General features: G+C 47.4%; 1 protein-coding gene across 1 annotated transcript; it reads left to right on the top strand.

Annotated features, from left to right (window-relative positions):
• The first annotated feature begins 1,450 nt into the window (after window positions 1–1,450).
• On the top strand, window positions 1,451–16,963 carry LOC124035471 (V-type proton ATPase subunit d 1). Its single transcript, XM_046348926.1, has 8 exons — window positions 1,451–1,700; window positions 5,296–5,467; window positions 6,416–6,594; window positions 10,473–10,552; window positions 10,973–11,050; window positions 13,323–13,499; window positions 15,609–15,686; window positions 16,679–16,963. Exons 1-8 carry the CDS (start codon window positions 1,571–1,573, stop codon window positions 16,838–16,840), a joined length of 1,056 nt encoding a protein of 351 aa, XP_046204882.1. The 5' UTR covers window positions 1,451–1,570; the 3' UTR covers window positions 16,841–16,963.
• The last annotated feature ends 464 nt before the right edge of the window (window positions 16,964–17,427 follow it).

Below are 17,427 nucleotides of genomic sequence, written 5' to 3' on the forward strand. Positions count from 1 at the left end.
GGGGGGGCTGGAGGTCTAGGTCTGGGTCTAATGAGCATCAGCATGGGGCAGGGGGGGGGCTGGAGGCCTAGGTCTGGGTCTAATGAGCATCAGCATGGGGTGAGGGTGGGGGGCCTAGGTCTGGGTCTAATGAGAATCAGCATGGGGTGAGGGTGGGGCTGGAGGCCTAGGTCTGGGTTTAATGAGCATCAGCATGGGGTGGGGCGGGGGGGCTGGAGGTCAAGGTCTGGGTCTAATGAGCATCAGCATGGGGCAGGGGGGGGCTGGAGGCCTAGGTCTGGGTTTAATGAGCATCAGCATGGTTTGGGGGTGAGGGGACGGGGGGAGGTTCTGCTTCGTGGAAAGGCCTACAGTAGAACTATGCATTAACATTTCCATGTTGAGAAATATTCAACAAAATGCTATGATGCTAATGGAGATACTTAAAGGCCCAGTTCATTAAAAAAAATCTGTGTTTTATACAAGTAGGTCCACACTATGAAGCCCTCAGAGTCTGAGCCTCGCCCCGATGGTCACGCAGAGAATGATTCTAGCTCCGATGGGAGTGACATTTTTTGAAGAAAATTGAATCTTGAATCCCTTTCTTTTGGCTGATCCATATGCAGTTTTTTTTTCTTCCAGAGGGAGCAGGTACTATGAGTCACGTCCCTCGGGACAAGACCTGTGACTGCGGAGCAGGGCGCCTCTGAAAGGAGCACTGGGGTGGTGTTGAAGAGATGCTGGAAACGAGGCCTTTATCTACTGACCCAGAGTCCGAGTTCCTTTATCTACTGACCCAGAGTCAGATGAGGCCCTTTATCTACTGACCCAGAGTCAGATGAGGCCCTTTATCTACTGACCCAGAGTCAGATGAGGCCCTTTATCTACTGACCCAGAGTCAGATGAGCTCCTTTATCTACTGACCCAGAGTCAGATCAGGCCCTTTATCTACTGACCCAGAGTCAGATGAGGCCCTTTAGCTACTGACCCAGAGTCAGATGAAGCCCTTTATCTACTGACCCAGAGTCAGATGAGGCCCTTTATCTACTGACCCAGAGTCAGATGAGATCCTTTATCCACTGACCCAGAGTCAGATGAGGCCCTTTATCTACTGACCCAGAGTCAGATGAGATCCTTTATCCACTGACCCAGAGTCAGATGAGGCCCTTTATCTACTTTCCAGGTACAACCTTCTCAAACCTCAGCATCTCTCCACAGTTTCTCCTCCTGGTGTTTTCAAGACAACTGGGACCTCGAGAAAAAAAAAGAAAAAAAAACATAGGTAAAATCATAACATCAGTGATCTTCAGGTCCTTCAAAACGATTTTTCCCAGTTGGAACTCGTTTCTTTCCCGAGTTCCCAGTAATCTTGAACGCGGCTGAAGTCGAATATTTCCTGAGTTCCGAGTGGATATGAACGCGACATTACGTCATCGAGAATCGATGTTGAGTCACATGATATTGGTGGCGAGTGATCACGTGTCCTTTTTTACAGCCGGGTAATCTGGAGCTCAGCCCTGTCTAGAATTAATTTTCCTTCCTAAAACCGGTTGTATTTCATCAATATACGGATATATTTTGAGGCCTCAATATGCCTATATTCTCGGAGCTGTATTTTAATGTGGATAATGGTTACTTGGAAGGGTTGGTCAGGGGTTTTAAGGCTGGAATCCTTTCACAGGGAGACTATCTAAATCTCGTCCAGTGTGAAACCCTGGAAGGTGAGTCGGAGCCAAAGTCAGCGTGCTCGTCTGGATAACTATGTTGTCAAATGGCTTTTCAAGTGGTATTGTTAACATTTATTAAACGTTACTGGATTTATAAAAAACATGTGGCGTTTCCGAAGACATGGCCAGTCGCCATGCTACTACTGTATATATATATATATATATATATATATATATATATATATATATAATGTTAATGACAACTCTAGCCAGCTATAACAGTAGGTTACTAACTAATATCTCATGATGGGTCCTTGTATTATTAATTTAGTTAACGTTAAGCTATCTATATATGGTTACTCTGTCTTGAATAGTAGCTTATTAATGATCCGTTTTGTATATGGATGTAGGTCATTCAATTTAAATGGGCGGGTCGCTAGATTTCGAGATTAAATTGGGTCTCACAAAACCGATATTATTCTTTTGAATTAGTTAGCTAACGTTAATTTACCTAACTACATTTTAATTAGCTGGGAAGCTATCGTGCCAGTTAGTGGACTGAAGGAGCCGGACGTTTCTCTGAAAAGGTTAAAAGGACCGTTTTACAATTTGTTTGAACGACGTGCGACTGTCAGTTTCCTGTCGCACAGACATAAAACATATATATATATATATATATATATATATATATATATTATTTTGTCAGTTTCCTGTCGCACAGACATAAAATAATATATATATATTATTTTATCTCTCTGCGACTGTGGCAACGTCACAGCGACCAGACCAAATCCTACTGTAACCTGACGCAGGAGTGTTAAAAGTAGGTCATTCTACCTGAGAATTTTTATTTCGTCACACTGTGACAGGAAGTTGTTTTCTGTCAGTTCACCATTAACCTCACCTTGTAAATAATGTTGTTGTGGCTTTATTTTTCTGTCATAATTAATCAAAAGCAGCGAAAGTTAAAACGATGTCAGCTATCTACACAAAGTAGATGTCCTAACCGACTTGCCAAAACTATAGTTTGTTAACAAGAAATTTGTGGAGTGTTTGGAAAACGAATTAATGACTCCAACCGAAGTGTATGTAAACTTCCGACTTCAACTGTGTGTGTGTGATATATATCTCACACACAAATGTCTTGTTAACAAACTATAGTTTTGGCAAGTCGGTTAGGACATCTACTTTGTGCATGACACAAGTCATTTTTCCAACAATTGTTTAGACAGATTATTTCATTTCATTCACTGTATCATGCCCAACTCGGAAGGGTGGAGAGGAGGATCTGATGGTTCACAGTATCGAAGGCAGCCGATAGATCTAGAAGGATGAGAGCAGAGGAGAGAGAGAGTTAGCTTTAGCAGAGCGGGAGAGCAGTCTCAGTTGAATGAGTCTTGAAACCAATTCCAGTGGGTCAGTGGGTCAGAAGTTGTTGACTGTGCCTTTTAAACAGCTGGGGCAAATTCCAGAAAATAATGTCATGGCTTTAGAAGCTTTTGATAGGCTAATTAACATCATTTGAGTGTACCTGTGGGTGTATTTCATTACCTTCAAACTCAGTGCCTCTTTGCTTGAAATCATGGGGAAATCAAAATAAAAAATTGTAGACCTCCACAAGTCTGGTTCATCCTTGGGAGCAATTTCCAAACACCTGAAGGTACCATGTTCATCTGCACAAACAACAGTAGCAAGTATAAACACCATGGGACTACGCAGCTGTCATATCGCTCAGGAAGGAGTTCACAGTTCAAACGATAGATCGCGTTCTGTCCTAGAGATGAACGTACTTTGGTGCGAAAAGTGCAAATCAATCCCAGAACAGCGAAGGACCTTGTGAAGATGCTGGTGGAAACGGGTACAAAAGTATCTAAATCCACAGTAAAATGAGTCCTATATCGACATAAACTGAAATGTTGGCCATCATGAACATCTTATGTTTGGAGGAAAAAGGGGGAGGCTTGCAAGCTGAAGAACACCATCCCAACCGTGAAGCACAGGGGTGGCAGCATCATTCTGTGGGGGTGATTTGCTGCAGGAGGGACTGGTGCACTTCACACAATAGATGGCATCATGAGGTAGGAAAATTGTGGATATATTGATGCAACATCAAGACATCAGTCAGGAAGTTAAAGCTTAGTCGTGAATGGGTCTTCCAAATGGACAATGACCCCAAGCATACTTCCAAAGTTGTCTTTAAGCCATTTTGCCACAAAGTCAAGGTATTGAAGTGGCCATCACAAAGCCCTAACCTCAATCCTATCGAAAATTTGTGGGCAGAACTGAAAAAGCATGTGAGTCAAAACTCACCCAATTTATTGAGGGAAGATTGTGGAAGACTACCTGATGCTTTTGACCGAAGTTACACTCAATTAGTATTTAAATTGTTCATGTAAACTTCTGACCCACTGGGAATGTGATGAAAGAAATAAAATATTAAATAAATAATTCTCTACTATGATTCTGACATTTCACTTTCTTACAATCAAGTGGTGATCCTAACTGACCAGAGGCCGTAAAAAAAAATTCTGGGATTAGCCTCCCTATGGTACTCCCAATCACAGCCAGATGTGATTCAGCCTGAATACTCTGGTCATTATTTGAACTGGCTAGCTAGCAATGGACCAAAGCATTGTTTATCAAAAATAAAATTGTTGCCTGGCTTGCAAGGTTAACTTAAGTAACAGTGGTTTCAGGAAAGAAGCTCTGAGATTTTCACATTGCTCATAAGAAGAATCTAAATATAAACTTCAGATGCTTTTGGGAAACCAGGCCCTGGTTATTACATTGCATTGACTGCTGTAGCTAGCCAGTATTAACAAGCTAGTAGCTAGCCAGTATTAACAAGCTAGTAGCTAGCCAGTATTAACAAGCTAGTAGCTAGCCAGTATTAACAAGCTAGTAGCTAGCCAGTATTAACAAGCTAGTAGCTAGCCAGTATTAACAAGCTAGTAGCTAGCTAGTATTAACAAGCTAGTAGCTAGCCAGTATTAACAAGCTAGTAGCAAGCTAGTAGCTAGCCAGTATTAACAAGCTAGTAGCTAGCCAGTATTAACAAGCTAGTAGCTAGCCAGTATTAACAAGCTAGTAGCTAGCCAGTATTAACAAGCTAGTAGCTAGCCAGTATTAACAAGCTAGTAGCTAGCCAGTATTAGCAAGCTAGTAGCAAGCTAGTAGCTAGCCAGTAGCTAGCCAGTATTAACAAGCTAGTAGCTAGCCAGTATTAACAAGCTAGTAGCTAGCCAGTATTAACAAGCTAGTAGCTAGCTAGTATTAACAAGCCAGTATTTATTGAAGAACTGTTAGCAAGAACCATTAGCATCTATTCATTACCTGGCTGCCTACACAAAATGTTAAATACATCACATTAGATTGATCAACAGCGGGATTTCTATGAGGAACTGAAACTATTGCTCAAAGTATTGCTCAATTAGCTTACACATCAAGTAAAATGGAAGCATTCTAGACACACAGCTAGCTAGCCTCTTCCCTTGTGTATGGGTCTCTAACATACCGTTAGCATCATGCCCTCTCACAGCAGCATTAGTATGAGCTTGTACTTGTCCTGTGCATGTCATTTATTGTGTCTGTTGAAAGCCACTGTTACCCAGTATCTGAAGACGTCTTGCCCCCCCCCCCCCCCACGCAGACCTGAAACTCCATCTGCAGAGCACGGACTATGGCAGCTTCCTGGCCAACGAGCCGTCCCCCCTCACCGTGTCCGTCATCGACGACAAGCTCAAAGAGAAGATGGTGGTGGAGTTCCGTCACATGAGAAACCAGTCCTACGAACCGCTGGCAAGCTTCATGGACTTCATCACGTGAGTCATTCACAGGCTCTCTGGTGTCTGCCAAGCCTCTATCCCAAATGAAGGGGGAAGATGGGTGCCCATATTGTCTAATTAAATTGAGCCTGTCTTTCCCATGCATTTTTGGGGGGTTTAGGCTTAGAATATCACCTTGTCTTATTACCTGACACAATCAGCTATTGGTTGAGCTGTATTCAGTATGTGTGTTATTCATGTGTTAGTACAGTATTGATGAAGACATGAGGTTTGGGTCTGTTATGTCCAGCAGATGTCTTCAGTATGTGTGTTATTCATGTGTTAGTACAGTATTGATGAAGACATGAGACATGAATTCCTCTTCGTGCTTTTTTTTTTGTTTTTTTTTTGTCTCCCACATACCATCCGCCTTTAATTCTAGACTGAGAACCCTCGTACCGGCTCTTACCGGCCGCCTTTCATTCTAGCCTGAGAGAGAACCATCGTACCGGCTCTTACCGGCCGCGTTTCATTCTAGACTGAGAGAGAACCATCGTACCGGCTCTTACCGGCTGCCTTTCATTCTAGACTGAGAGAGAACCCTCGTAGTGGCTCTTACCGGCCGCCTTTCATTCTAGCCTGAGAGAGAACCATCGTACCGGCTCTTACCGGCCGCCTTTCATTCTAGCCTGAGAGAGAACCCTCGTACCGGCTCTTACCGGCCGCCTTTCATTCTAGCCTGAGAGAGAACCCTCGTACCGGCTCTTACCGGCCGCCTTTCATTCCAGCCTGAGAGAGAACCCTTGTACCGGCTCTTACCGGCCGCCTTTCATTCTAGCCTGAGAGAGAGCCCTCGTACCGGCTCTTACCGGCCGCCTTTCATTGTAGCCTGAGAGAGAACCCTCGTACCTGCTCTCACCATCTTGCAAAATTAAATGTAATATTTGCTATGCTCTTAACTACCCAGTCATCACTGAAACACGCGCTCTCCTCCCATCCTCACAGGTACAGCTACATGATAGACAATGTGATCCTGCTGATCACGGGCACCCTGCACCAGCGTGCCATCTCTGAGCTGGTACCTAAGTGCCACCCTCTGGGCAGCTTTGAGCAGATGGAGGCAGTCAACATCGCCCAGACCCCAGCAGAACTTTACAACGCCATCCTGGTCGACACCCCTCTGGGTAAGGCAGGACTGTGACTGCTGCCCTATTCCCTATATAGTGGTACTACTATAGACCAGAGCCCTATATAGTGGTACTACTATAGACCAGAGCCCTATTCCATATATAGTGGTACTACTATAGACCAGAGCCCTATTCCCTATATAGTACACTGCTATAGACCAGAGCCCTATTCCCTATATAGTGGTACTACTATAGACCAGAGCCCTATTCCCTATATAGTGGTACTACTATAGACCAGAGCCCTATCCCCTATATAGTGTTACTACTATAAACCAGAGCCCTATTCCCTATATAGTGTTACTACTATAGACCAGAGCCCTATTCCCTATATAGTGTTACTACTATAGACCAGAGCCCTATTCCCTATATAGTGTTACTACTATAGACCAGAGCCCTATCCCCTATATAGTGTTACTACTATAGACCAGATCCCTATTCCCTATATAGTGGTACTACTATAGACCAGAGCCCTATTCCCTATATAGTGCTTACTTATCTAAATAAGTGTATTGACTCGGGGTTGAATACTTACTTAATCTAACGTATATTGGTTTTATTTTTAATTAATTGTGTAAAGAATGTTAGCATTTTTCTTCCACTTTAAAATTAGAGTATTTTGTGGAGCTCAATGACCAAAAATCACAATTGAATCAATTTCAATCTGACTTTGTAACTCAAAAAAATATGAAAAAAATCCAAGCGGATGAATACTAAGGATACCCACTACTGCGTTACTTTTGAATGCACAGAAGGGCTCTGGTCCAAAGTAATGCACAATGAAATGGGGTGCCATTTGGGACACGTTCTGGCAGTGCTCCACCCTCTATTGGGGTGATTTACTGATCCACTAGTACTGCTTAGTAGTGTGGATCGCTTTTCTCTACTGTCTGTTCCTCATCCTGGGTGGTTTACTAATGGAACTGTTCCTCATCCTGGGTGGTTTACTAATGGAACTGTTCCCCCCCATCCTGGGTGGTTTACTAATGGAACTGTCCCCCCCCCTCTACTGGGTGGTTTACTAATGGAACTGTTCCCCCTGTCCTGGGTGGTTTACTAATGGAACTGTTCCCCCCCGTCCTGGGTGGTTTACTAATGGCACTGTTCCCCCTCATCCTGGGTGGTTTACTAATGGAACTGTCCCCCATGTCCTGGGTGGTTTACTAATGGAACTGTTCCCCCTCATCCTGGATGGTTTACTAATGGAACTGTTCCCCCTCTACTGGGTGGTTTACTAATGGAACTGTCCCCCCCGTCCTGGGTGGTTTACTAATGGAACTGTTCCCCCTCTACTGGGTGGTTTACTAATGGAACTGTTCCCCCCCGTCCTGGGTGGTTTACTAATGGAACTGTTCCCCCCATCCTGGGTGGTTTACTAATGGAACTGTCCCCCCCTGTCCTGGGTGGTTTACTAATGGAACTGTCTCCCCCCGTCCTGGGTGGTTTACTAATGGAACTGTCCCCTCCCCTGTCCTGGGTGGTTTACTAATGGAACTGTCCCCCCCCCCTGTCCTGGGGGGTTTACTAATGGAACTGTCCCCCCATGTCCTGGGTGGTTTACTAATGGAACTGTCCCCCCCTGTCCTGGGTGGTTTACTAATGGAACTGTTCCCCCATGTCCTGGGTGGTTTACTAATGGAACTGTTCCCCCATGTCCTGGGTGGTTTACTAATGGAACTGCTCCCCCCGTCCTGGGTGGTTTACTAATGGAACTGTTCCCCCTCTACTGGGTGGTTTACTAATGGAACTGTCCCCCCCGTCCTGGGTGATTTACTAATGGAACTGTTCCCCCCTCTACTGGGTGGTTTACTAATGGAACTGTTCCCCCCCGTCCTGGGTGGTTTACTAATGGAACTGTTCCCCCTCATTCTGGGTGGTTTACTAATGGAACTGTTCCCCCTCTACTGGGTGGTTTACTAATGGAACTGTCCCCCCCCCCCGTCCTGGGTGGTTTACTAATGGAACTGTTCCCCCCCTCTACTGGGTGGTTTACTAATGGAACTGTTCCCCCCTCTACTGGGTGGTTTACTAATGGAACTGTTCCCCCTGTCCTGGGTGGTTTACTAATGGAACTGCCCCCCCGTCCTGGGTGGTTTACTAATGGAACTGTTCCCCCTCATCCTGGGTGGTTTACTAATGGAACTGTCCCCCCATGTCCTGGGTGGTTTACTAATGGAACTGTTCCCCCTGTCCTGGGTGGTTTACTAATGGAACTGTTCCCCCCCGGTCCTGGGTGGTTTACTAATGGAACTGTTCCCCCCATCCTGGGTGGTTTACTAATGGAACTGTTCCCCCCGTCCTGGGTGGTTTACTAATGGAACTGTTCCCCCTGTCCTGGGTGGTTTACTAATGGAACTGTCCCCCCCCTGTCCTGTGTGGTTTACTAATGGAACTGTCCCCCCCCCCGTCCTGGGTGGTTTACTAATGGAACTGTCCCCCCGTCCTGGGTGGTTTACTAATGGAACTGTTCCCCCCCGTCCTGGGTGGTTTACTAATGGAACTGTTCCCCCCGTCCTGGGTGGTTTACTAATGGAACTGTTCCCCCCGTCCTGGGTGGTTTACTAATGGAACTGTTCCCCCCGTCCTGGGTGGTTTACTAATGGAACTGTTCCCCCCCTCTACTGGGTGGTTTACTAATGGAACTGTTCCCCCTGTCCTGGGTGGTTTACTAATGGAACTGTTCCCCCCGTCCTGGGTGGTTTACTAATGGAACTGTTCCCCCTCATCCTGGGTGGTTTACTAATGGAACTGTTCCCCCTCTACTGGGTGGTTTACTAATGGAACTGTCCCCCCCCCCGTCCTGGGTGGTTTACTAATGGAACTGTTCCCCCTGTCCTGGGTGGTTTACTAATGGAACTGTCCCCCCCGTCCTGGGTGGTTTACTAATGGAACTGTTCCCCCTCATCCTGGGTGGTTTACTAATGGAACTGTTCCCCCTGTCCTGGGTGGTTTACTAATGGAACTGTCCCCCCGTCCTGGGTGGTTTACTAATGGCACTGTTCCCCCTCATCCTGGGTGGTTTACTAATGGAACTGTCCCCCCATGTCCTGGGTGGTTTACTAATGGAACTGTTCCCCCTCATCCTGGATGGTTTACTAATGGAACTGTTCCCCCCTCTACTGGGTGGTTTACTAATGGAACTGTCCCCCCCCCCGTCCTGGGTGGTTTACTAATGGAACTGTTCCCCCTCTACTGGGTGGTTTACTAATGGAACTGTTCCCCCCTCTACTGGGTGGTTTACTAATGGAACTGTTTCCCCCCCTGTCCTGGGTGGTTTACTAATGGAACTGTTTCCCCCCGTCCTGGGTGGTTTACTAATGGAACTGTCCCCCCCTGTCCTGGGTGGTTTACTAATGGAACTGTCTTTCCCCCGTCCTGGGTGGTTTACTAATGGAACTGTCCCCTCCCCTGTCCTGGGTGGTTTACTAATGGAACTGTCCCCCCCCCTGTCCTGGGGGGTTTACTAATGGAACTGTCCCCCCCATGTCCTGGGTGGTTTACTAATGGAACTGTTCCCCCCTGTCCTGGGTGGTTTACTAATGGAACTGTTCCCCCCGTCCTGGGTGGTTTACTAATGGAACTGTTCCCCCTGTCCTGGGTGGTTTACTAATGGAACTGTTCCCCCTGTCCTGGGTGGTTTTCTAATGGAACTGTTCCCCCCCTGTCCTGGGTGGTTTACTACCTTGGAACTGTCCCCCCCCCCATCCTGGGTGGTTTACTAATGGAAGTTATGGATTTGAGAATCAAAGGAAGAAGAATCTTTGAACAACAGACAGATTTTATAACCTGTAGCACTAGATGGTGCTAAAACTCAACTTTGCTCATAAATATAAATACATCTTCTAAATCCTGTTTTAAATGTCTGATCATTTCTTCAGCTGCTTTCTTCCAAGACTGCATATCTGAGCAGGATCTGGATGAGATGAACATCGAGATCATCCGTAATACTCTGTATAAGGTGAGCAAAGGGATTTCATTCACCTGTAATGAGGGATTTCATTCACCCTGTAATACTCTGTATAAGGGATTTCATTCACCTGTAATACTCTGTTATAAGGGATTTCATTCACCTGTAATACTCTGTAATAAGGGATTTCATTCACCCGTAATACTCTGTAATAAGGGATTTCATTCACCTGTAATACTCTGTAATAAGGGATTTCATTCACCCGTAATACTCTGTAATAAGGGATTTCATTCACCCGTAATACTCTGTAATAAGGGATTTCATTCACCCGTAATACTCTGTAATAAGGGATTTCATTCACCTGTAATACTCTGTATGAGGTGAGCAAAGGGATTTCATTCACAATGTTAAACAACATCGTGCATCAGAAGATAGATGGTCATTGACTTGAATCCGTGTCTCCATTTCCAGGCTTATCTGGAGGCTTTCTACAAGTTCTGCTCCACTCTGGGAGGAACCACTGGTGACACCATGTGTCCTATTCTAGAGGTCCGTGAGCGTGTCCCTTTATTAGAAAGTTAACTTGATATACAAGTGTCTTCGGGAAAGTATTCAGACCCCTTGACTTTTTACACATTTCTGTTACAGCCTTATTCTAAAATGGATTAAAAAAGAAACTCCTCAATCTACACACAATACCCCATAATGACATCACAATACCCGATGATGACATCACAATACCCCATGATGACATCACAATACCCCATGATGACATCACAATACCCCATAATGACATCACAATACCCCATAATGACAAAGCAAAAACAGGTTTTTAGACATTTTCACAAATGTATAAAAAAAAAACAGATTTACATAGGTATTCAGAACCTTTGCTAAAATTGATCTCAGGTGCATCCTGTTTCCATTGATCGTCCTTGAGATGTTTCTTCAACTTGGAGTCCACCTGTGGTAAATTCAATTGATTGGACATTATTTGAAAAGGCACACACCTGTCTATATAAGGTCTCACAGTTGACAGTGCATGTCAGAACAAAAACCAAGACATGAGGTAGAAGGAATTGTCCGTAGAGCTCAGAGACAGGATTGTGTCGTGGCACAGATCTGCAGCATTGACGGTCCCCAAGAACACAGTGGTCTCCATCATTCTTAAATGGAGGAAGTTTGGAACCACCAAGACTCTTGAGCTGGCCACCCGGCCAAACTGAGTAATCGGGAGTGAAGGGCCTTGGTCAGGGAGGTGACCAAGAACCCGATGGTCACTCTGACAGAGCTCCAGACTTCTTCTGTGGAGATGGTTGTCCTTCTGGAAGGTTCTCCCATCTCTGCAGCACTCCACAAATCAAGCCTTTATGGCTCCTGTAGCCATTCCTCAGTAAAAGGCACATGACAGCCCGCTTGGAGTTTGCCAAATGGCACCTGAAAGATTATTTGGTCTGATGAAACCAAGATTGAACTCTTTGGCCTGAATACCAAGTGTCACGTCTGGAGGAAATCAGGCACCATCTCTACAGTGAAGCATGGTGGTGACCGCATCATGCTGTGGAGAAGATTTTCAGCGGCAGGGTCTGGGAGACTAGTCAGGATCGAAGAAAATATGATCTGAGCAAAGTACAGAGAGATCCTTGATGAAAACCTGCTCCAGAGCGCTCGGGACCTTAGACTGGGGTGAAGAAATGAGAAACAAATGAGAAACAAAATGATCTGGTCAGATGAAACCAAGATTTAAGTCTTTGGCCTGAATAACAAGCCTCACATCTGGAGGAAACCTGGCAACATCCCTACAGTGAAGCATGGTGTGGCAGCATCATGCTGTGGGGATGTTTTTCAGCTGCAGGGACTGGGAGACTAGTCAGGATCGAGGTAAAGATGAACTGAGCAAAGTACAGAGAGATCCTTGATGAAAACCTGCTCCAGATGGCTCAGGACCTCTAGGGTGAAGGTTCATCTTCCAACATGACAATGACCCTAAGCACACAGCCAAGACAACGCAGGAGTGGCTTCGGGATGAGTCTCTGAATGTCCTTGAGTGGCCCAGCCAGAGCCTGGACTTGAACCCAATCGAACATCTCTGGAGAGACCTGAAAAATAGCTGTGCAGCAACGCTCCCCCATCCAACCTGACAGAGCTTGAGAGGAACTGCAGAGAACAGTGGGAGAAACTCTAGGCTCCAGAGTAACGCAGCAGTCTAAGGCACTGCATCTCAGTGCTTGAAGCGTCACTACAGACACCCTGGTTCGATACCAGGCTGTATCTCAACTGGCCGTGGTTGGGAGTCCGATAGGGCGGCGCACAATCGGCCCAGCGTCGTCCGGTTTGGGCCGGTGCAGGCCATCATTGTAAATACGAACTTGTCCTTAACTGACTTGCCTAGTTAAAATAAAACTCCACAAATACAGATGTGCCAAGCTTGCATCGTCATTCCCAAGAAGACTGGAGGCTGTAATCGCTGCCAAAGGTGCTTCAACAAAGTACTGAGTTTAACATTTTTATAAATATATATTTATATATATTTGCAAAATGTCAACTTGTTTTTGCTTGATCATTAGGGGTATTGCGTGTGTCTGTGTAGTGATGAGAAAAGAAAAACAATTGAATCCATGTTAGAATAAGTCTGTAACGTAACAGAATGTGGAAACCGACAAGGGGTCTGAATACTTTCCGAATGTTCTCTTTAGTCATTTATACTTCACCGTCCAATTGAAAGGAAACATTTACCCACACCTTGAAGTGTGTTCTAGTATATTAATCTCTCACCTGTCAATCAGTCAGTTTCCTATTTCCTCTCCCTCTGTGTGTCCAGTTTGAGGCGGACAGGAGGGCCTTCATCATCACCATCAACTCATTTGGTACGGAGCTGTCTAAGGAGGACCGTGCCAAGCTGTTCCCCCACTGTGGCAAGCTGTACCCTGAGGGGCTGGCTCAGCTTGCCCGCGCTGACGACTACGAACAGGTCAAAGCTGTGGCTGACTACTACCCTGTAAGTTATACTATGACTGCTAGCCCAGGCTGCTAGCTACTACCCTGTAAGTTATACTACGACTGCTAGCCCAGCCTGCTAGCTACTACCCTGTAAGTTATACTACGACTGCTAGCCCAGGCTGCTTAGCTACTACCCTGTAAGTTATACTACGACTGCTAGCCCAGCCTGCCGGCTACTACCCTGTAAGTTATACTACGACTGCTAGCCCAGCCTGCTGGCTACTACCCTGTAAGTTATACTACGACTGCTAGCCCAGCCTGCTGGCTACTACCCTGTAAGTTATAGTACGACTGCTAGCCCAGGCTGCCGGCTACTACCCTGTAAGTTATACTACGACTGCTAGCCCAGGCTGCTGGCTACTACCCTGTTCATTACTGGTCCTTACTACCGCTACTACTAGCCTAGCCTACTGGCTACTACCCTGTCAGTTACTGGTCCTTACTACTGCTACTACTAGCCTAGCCTGCTGGCTACTACCCTGTCAGTTACTGGTCCTTACTACTGCTACTACTAGCCTAGCCTGCTGGCTACTACCCTGTCAGTTACTGGTCCTTACTACTGCTACTACTAGCCTAGCCTATTGGCTACTACCCTGTCAGTTACTGGTCCTTACTACTGCTACTACTAGCCTAGCCTATTGGCTACTACCCTGTCAGTTACTGGCCCTTACTACCACTACTACTAGCCTAGCCTATTTGCTACTACCCTGTCAGTTACTGGTCCTTACTACTAGCCTAGCCTATTGGCTACTACCCTGTCAGTTACTGGTCCTTACTACTAGCCTATTGGCTACTACCCTGTCAGTTACTGGTCCTTACTACTAGCCCAGCCTACTGGCTACTACCCTGTAAGTTATACTACGACTGCTAGCCCAGCCTACTGGCTACTACCCTGTAAGTTATACTACGACTGCTAGCCCAGGCTGCCGGCTACTACCCTGTAAGTTATACTACGACTGCTAGCCCAGCCTGCTGGCTACTACCCTGTAAGTTATACTACGACTGCTAGCCCAGGCTGCTAGCTACTACCCTGTAAGTTATACTACGACTGCTAGCCCAGCCTGCTGGCTACTACCCTGTAAGTTATACTACGACTGCTAGCCTAGCCTACTGGCTACTACCCTGTAAGTTATACTACGACTGCTAGCCCAGCCTGCTGGCTACTACCCTGTAAGTTATACTACGACTGCTAGCCCAGGCTGCCGGCTACTACCCTGTAAGTTATACTACGACTGCTAGCCCAGGCTGCCGGCTACTACCCTGTAAGTTATACTACGACTGCTAGCCCAGCCTGCTGGCTACTACCCTGTAAGTTATACTACGACTGCTAGCCCAGGCTGCTAGCTACTACCCTGTAAGTTATACTACGACTGCTAGCCCAGCCTGCTGGCTACTACCCTGTAAGTTATACTACGACTGCTAGCCTAGCCTACTGGCTACTACCCTGTAAGTTATACTACGACTGCTAGCCCAGCCTGCTGGCTACTACCCTGTAAGTTATACTACGACTGCTAGCCCAGCCTGCCGGCTACTACCCTGTAAGTTATACTATGACTGCTAGCCCAGCCTGCCGGCTACTACCCTGTAAGTTATACTACGACTGCTAGCCCAGGCTGCCGGCTACTACCCTGTAAGTTATACTACGACTGCTAGCCCAGGCTGCCGGCTACTACCCTGTAAGTTATACTACTACTGCTAGCCCAGGCTGCTGGCTACTACCCTGTAAGTTATACTACGACTGCTAGCCCAGCCTGCTGGCTACTACCCTGTAAGTTATACTACGACTGCTATCCCAGCCTGCTGGCTACTACCCTGTAAGTTATACTACGACTGCTAGCCCAGCCTGCTGGCTACTACCCTGTAAGTTACTGGTCCTTACTACTAACACCTTCACCAAGTCTCTTTCTGTCCTGTGACTATATTTAGAGCGGCACACCTGCTATAAGGACATGGTATCACTTCCTAGAACCGTTGAACTAAAACAGAGGACCAATGAAATATGTTCTCAATCCCCAGCAATACAGCTACCCTCCTGCCTCATCCTATTGATAGTCAAAACATATGGTGATGCAGCTCAGACCGGCTAACTCCTCTCCTCTCCTCTCAGGAATACAAGCTCCTGTTTGAGGGAGCAGGCAGCAACCCAGGGGACAAGACACTGGAGGACAGGTTCTTTGAGCATGAGGTGAGCAGCGCGACCTCTACACACACGCACACGCACACTCACTCCCCTCTAATCATAGTATTAACAGAACGACCCCCCCCCAAGACCCACGACCCCCCGGCGTCCTCGTTAACCCACGACCCGCCCGGCGTCCTCGTTAACCCACGACCCGCCCGGCGTCCTCGTTAACCCACGACCCGCCCGGCGTCGTCGTTAACCCACGACCCGCCCGGCGTCCTCGTTAACCCACGACCCGCCCGGCGTAACCCACGACCCGCCCGGCGTCCGACCCGACCCCCTCGTTAACCCACGACCCGCCCGGCGTCCTCGTTAACCCACGACCCGCCCGGCGTCCTCGTTAACCCACGACCCGCCCGGCGTCCTCGTTAACCCCCACCCGCCCGGCGTCCTCGTTAACCCCCACCCGCCCGGCGTCCTCGTTAACCCCCACCCGCCCGGCGTCCTCGTTAACCCCCCACCCGCCCGGCGTCCTCGTTAACCCGCCCCCCCACCCGCCCGGCGTCCTCGTTAACCCCCACCCGCCCGGCGTCCTCGTTAACCCCCCCCACCCGCCCGGCGTCCTCGTTAACCCCCCACCCCACCCCGGCGTCCTCGTTAACCCCCCACCACCACCCCGGCGTCCTCGTTAACCCACCCACCACCACCCCGGCGTCCTCGTTAACCCACCCACCACCCCGCGTCCTGCAGGTGAAGCTGAACAAGCTGGCGTTCCTGAACCAGTTCCACTTCAGCGTGTTCTGTGTCCTCGTTAACCCACCCCCTGATGTCCCCGTTAACCCACCCCCTGATGTCCTCGTTAACCCACCCCCTGATGTCCTCGTTAACCCACCCCCTGATGTCCTCGTTAACCCACCCCCTGATGTCCTCGTTAACCCACCCCCTGATGTCCTCGTTAACCCACCCCCTGATGTCCTCGTTAACCCACCCCCTGATGTCCCCGTTAACCCACCCCCTGATGTCCCCGTTAACCCCCCCCCCCTGATGTCCTGCAGGTGAAGCTGAACAAGCTGGCGTTCCTGAACCAGTTCCACTTCAGCGTGTTCTATGCCTACGTCAAGCTGAAGGAGCAGGAGTGCAGGAACATCGTGTGGATCGCTGAGTGTATCGCTCAGAGGCACCGCGCCAAGATAGACAACTACATCCCCATCTTCTGATCTGAACACACACCAGTACCCCTCTCATTCTGATCACACACACACACACACACACACACACACACACACACACACACACACACACACACACACACACACACACACACACACACACACACACCAGTACCTCCCTACATTCTGATCTGACACACACACACACACACACCACCAATACCTCCTTACATTCTGATCACACACACACACACACACACACACACACACACACACACACACACACACACACACACACACACACACACACACACACACACACACCTCCCTACATTCTGATCTGAACACACACACTTCTTTATCTTCTAATCCCACGTATCCATCCACAGTTTCTCTCCGATCCACAGTTACTGTACAAACACATGTATCTTCTAATCTGAGATGGACAGCTCTTCTCTCAATAGCTGAGCGATGCCTTGTCTAGTCCTTCTACATTAGGACCGGGTAAATGTGCTCCAACTCCCGTTGTTTTTGTCTCTTCATGGATAGATGCTAAATACCAGGCATCCTCTTCCACTGGGGTTCCACTAGTAACTTAACGAGGTTTTAATTTATTTCTGAAAGATACTGCGACT

The sequence above is a fragment of the Oncorhynchus gorbuscha genome, linkage group LG05 (assembly GCF_021184085.1).
Source record: "Oncorhynchus gorbuscha isolate QuinsamMale2020 ecotype Even-year linkage group LG05, OgorEven_v1.0, whole genome shotgun sequence".
NCBI lineage: Eukaryota > Metazoa > Chordata > Actinopteri > Salmoniformes > Salmonidae > Oncorhynchus > Oncorhynchus gorbuscha.